This window comes from Echinococcus granulosus (assembly GCF_000524195.1).
Source record: "Echinococcus granulosus chromosome Unknown EG_S00004, whole genome shotgun sequence".
Classification (NCBI taxonomy): domain Eukaryota; kingdom Metazoa; phylum Platyhelminthes; class Cestoda; order Cyclophyllidea; family Taeniidae; genus Echinococcus; species Echinococcus granulosus.
The window spans coordinates 651302-656149 of NW_020170384.1; the positions used below are offsets into that span (position 1 = coordinate 651302).

General features: G+C 47.9%; 1 protein-coding gene across 1 annotated transcript; it reads left to right on the forward strand. All coding sequences in view use genetic code 11, as the record gives it.

Moving 5' to 3' along the window:
- Positions 1–2089: 2089 nt before the first annotated feature.
- On the forward strand, positions 2090–3286 carry EGR_01070 (Zinc finger protein SNAI1; the record flags this gene model as incomplete). Its single annotated transcript, XM_024490319.1, has 2 exons — positions 2090–2099; positions 2241–3286. The coding sequence occupies 2 exons, from the start codon at positions 2090–2092 to the stop codon at positions 3284–3286; spliced, it is 1056 nt and encodes a 351-aa protein (XP_024355138.1).
- Positions 3287–4848: the final 1562 nt, after the last annotated feature.

A 4848-nucleotide genomic window follows, 5' to 3' on the forward strand; every position in this document is an offset into this window, starting at 1 on the left:
TGATCGGGCGTTTCCACTGGAAGACTCGCTTGATCACACACAGGGAGAAAGGGTTGCCGAAATAGTCATGCACGCACACGACCACGTGACACGCACTGAGGAGGAAAGGGATTGGCTGAAAGGGCACAATCCCAACCCACTCCATCTCACTTGATAACAGAGACACGAGTGTGCGCCCATTAATGTCGAGCATTCAGAAACGAGGAACTGAATGGCACCTTTTCTGCAGCACATCCACTTGTTAACCGCACAATCAAACCACTCACTTCTAGGATATCTCTTTCTCTTGCATTTCTGAGTCACGAGTTCCTACTACCACTTGAACACGAAAGACTACCCGCTTGAAACAGAAGAAAGTAGATGCCTGGAGTGAGATGATCTCGGCAAAACCGTCAACAGACCACTTTGTGGAGGTCAAGAAGCCTCCATTGACCTTCACCACTGACTAATGGTTCTCTTGTTGTTGTTATTGTTGGTGGTGGTGGTGGTGGTGGTGCGGCATTTGAGTGCGGAGATTTCATTGCATGTGGAGGTCAGTAAGCGACCAATTGAGAAATGACAGTGTCAAGGAAGGTGATGTGGCTCTGCGTATCACAGACATGTCCACACCTGCTGTGGTTTTGGGGTAGCCCTCTACCACAGAGTCGAGTGATAGCACCGGAAGGGAGGCCTCGATCGGAGGATGATGGATTAGAGCAGTTCCGTCTGTGTATCAATATGTTTGCTACAAAGTGACCACTTTGCGGATGTCGATAAAGAGTGCAATCTTTCGGTTGGATGTGCATTGGTTAGCATGCAGAGTAGCTGTGTGCCACCCAAATGCCGAGTCCGTGGGCTTGAGCCATCCGAAATGAAAATGGCCTAACTGAGGGGAGATGGTGCCCTTACATACTGTTTCCATGTATTCCCTAAAAACTAACTTTACGGATGTTAAACTCACTGAAGTTGGGATGAAAAGACATTTACTGCCAGATTTGACCAAACTGCATTTGCTATTTTGGCACGCGCCAGTTTGCATGCGATTACAAAAGAGGGACACTAAGCAAAGAACATTTGATAAGAAGTTGGCGTTGATTTAGCAGTAGGGTACCCTCGATTTTCTAGCAGCTCAATACAAGTTGAGAAATTTTCTGGAGTAGTTCTTTTCTAGGAAATTAGGACATGTCATAAGTGAGACTTGACAGCGCAAATTTAAAATGGAGGGTTGATTTGGCTGCAAGCTATGGCTGATGCACTAAAGTGCTTCCACCTCCGCAGATTGAAACGCTTCCACCGAATGTTTGTGCAGACTGAAAGGGCAAATCATGTAGAAGAATTTGCAGAACCGCATTATGCTTTATCTCACAAGTGAAACGTGGACATGATGGCCCAAAGACTGCATTGGAGACAGCCTTGAATCGCAAGTGTTAAAGTATAATTAGCAAGATGTGGAAACGCTTCAACTGTTTCGGAATCTCTTCCTAGGCATGTGATATGCAGCATTCATCTTAAGCAGGGCTGCCCCAGAGCCACATGGCATCCCGCGGCCCTTTCGTTCGACATATCGATTTTCCCACAGGCATGAGAGAGGGACCGCGAATGAGGTGCCTGCTCACTGGCACGCACCTCTGAACGAGACCACTTGCCCACCTCTAACACCACCACCACCACAAACAGGTGTGCCCATCTGAGTCAGCAACTCTGCTGAAATTGGAGGCACACATTCGACCGTGGCGTACTCGCGCACAAATCTTGACATCTGACACGAGGAGATAAACCGAAATGCACTTTCCAGTCGCTTTGATGCAAAGACTCAAAGCGGAGTCAGAAGCCGGCATGGATATTTTAGTAGAGTAAGTGGATTTTGAATGCGAGAGGAGTAACATCAATCGAATGGAAAGCGAGACCGATCAACACCGTGAGGGAAAACAAGGGGATTTCCGCATTCAACATGCAGCGCCTCTCAAACTTGACCATTGGTTCGTGCTTACTAATCCCTATTGCTCACTATTGACCAATGAGTCGAGGGAGTTGGGACCAATGGGAATGGAGGATGCGAAATAAAAGGTGGATATTGATCTACAGCTCAACCTCCAAAGTAACTCCGACCATGAAATACGGTAAGATGCATTGTTGCCTCTACCTCGTCACCATTTATGACACTTTCGTGGCTGTTGCGGAAAGTTTCGTTTAGTCACCAATATCATTAGGAGTTGGGCATATTCTTGTATCAACGTTACAACTTCCTCCCTTTTCCCTAGACTTTTCCATAGCGAGTTTACTAAAGCTGTCACCTACAGCCCGAGAGGCACCAGAGCTAACCAACTCAATCGCCAAGGACGAAGCCGCATATACTTGTGCAAGGAGAACCTCCAACTCCTTCGACATGGTTTCCATACTCTCATCATCATCATCTGCTCCGGCAGGGAGTTCTTCCAGCACATTGTCCACCATTCTTGTAGATACTTTCAATACCTCGTCAATATCTCAACTGAAGCGTGGAGATGGTGGACAAATTTATGCCATTGGTTTGTCCATGCTTTCCTCCTCCAAACCTGCGATCTCACCACCCTCCTCTTCGACCAGTTCAGTTGCTGCGTGTCCACAGTTTCATACTTCGCCAGTCAATGCTTGTGAAATTGCCTTGCAAACCTATGCTTGCCTTTCCTGGTGGCACAGTTTCTATTCAGCAACTCTGCCTAACCTGCCCAACACAAGTGTTGCCAATCCAACTGATGTTATTGTCAATTTTCCTACTGGCAGAATCGCAGTAAACACTGCCAGTGGTGGGACAAATGACAACGCAGTGAATCACAACGGCATTGGCTCTTCTGCACGGATTGGTGAGGTGGATAATGACAAAGAAGTGGAGGAGGGAGAGCGAGCTGTGTGGAGGTGTCGGAAGTGTGGCAAGACACACAACAGCTCAGCTTGCCTGCGAATGCATAAGCGGAGTCACTTGCGTCCATGGAAATGTGGCTACTGTGAGAAGGCGTTTTCACGCAACTGGCTGCTTGAGGGTCACGAGCGGACACACACAGGTGAAAAGCCCTTCGTCTGTCCCACCTGCCAACGTGCCTTCGCAGATCGCTCGAACATGCGAGCACACACGCAGACACACCTGACGGTGAAGCGCTGTCGCTGTCCCCACTGTCCCCGATCATTCACCCGCCGTAGTCTGCTCATTCGACACCTGGAAAAGTGCGCCTTTGCCACTACTGCCCCAACCACCGTTATGAATGACGCCCCCACCACTTTTACCAAATACCCAACACATGACCTCGACACCATCAATCCAACCAATTGAGGTGAAAAGCAGGAGACTCACTCATACCAACACTTGCGTTTCTGTCTTTCTAATGCATCTGTGCTGATGTGATTTTTCTCGATTAAATGCCTGCACACTACACCACACTATTCACTTTCCTACTTTTCGGACGAATATTGGCCAACGATCAGTCGAGCATCCACCAAATGTGCCACACAACGAAATGGCATCAAACGACTAGACTGGCATTTTCAACCGGCCGACGCGATTGTCGTTCTTATTCCAACTCGGAATCAAAAGACGTAGGGAATGCTGAATTTGTGTTGGATGGCATAGGGCTGTAAAATACGGCTGTGACGTTGAGTGTGGCTAATGATGCACATGATGTCGTTGTTCACTCTCTGTATCGGCTAGTTTATAGGGAAAGAAGACGGCGATTGTAGCAAACGAGTAATCCCACCAAAACCCATCACTTCTGTGTCTTACAGGCAGTAGTTATGGTGACGCTGGCACTATAAAGAAGCATTTGGAAATCACTCTCACTGTGTCCTTATCATGCCCCAAAATCCATACACGACGCGTCCATGATGCGGTGTCTCCATCACTTGCCCTCTTCAGGTTCGGTTCCTCGCAGTTGGCAAAAGCTACCACTTTGACAAATGCATTTGACATCCGACTACTCGGCCTAGCATTGCATCCACTCAGCGGTTGTGACACGTTGGTGGTACAGTTGGCTAAGAATTGACTAAGGCCTACTTTTACACTAACCCATTTCACATCCTTCCAACTTGCATTTCATCCCACAACTGCAATTTGACCCACTGGTACACAATTGGAAGGGGACATCTTTGCACCAAAGAACTGACTTTGACTCCCCCGGCACCTATCCTTGATTTACCACCAACTCATTGAATAAGCGACTTATGTTGACGAGAGGTCTGCAAAACGGAGTGACGGCTAGATGAATACTTGCTTTACTGGAGTTGATTTATTACATCCTCTAGCATAAACCATGATTATGTCTTCGGCACGTTCACTAGAGCATTGAACACAGCATCCATCCCGTGTGGGCTTCTGTTGCCGCATCCTCTGTTTGGCAAACGAGTGGGTGTCAAATGGAATTCAGGTGTGAGATAACAGTGTGCAGATACCCAAACTACATTGGGCGCAGTTATCAGACAATGGCCTGGTAGATTGAGAGGTCAGGTAGGGATGCAAACAGGCCCTCACAGGTGGGCACTACGAGAGTTGTCTTTGTGTAATCCAACCCATTTAAGCACTTTACAGGACTCGGCCACCTACTCAACGTATGTCCAGCATAACTCGCATGAGCTGCATCTGGCCACATTTCAACCTCTGTTTTACCCACCTTTCAATTCCAGTGTATCTCACCACCTTGAAGGACCACTAGATCCAGTCACGATACCCAGGAGCTATCTCGATATCCCTCACATTCTGTCCGCTGAAAACGACGTCATTGAGAGCTGGTGATAGCTTCATGACGGCAGTCCACGTGTGACCTCGAGGTACTCTTCATTTGACTGCGTTTTGCCTCCCTTCAGTGCCGTCATGCAGTTCACTTCTTCCGTGTCCGAAAATGC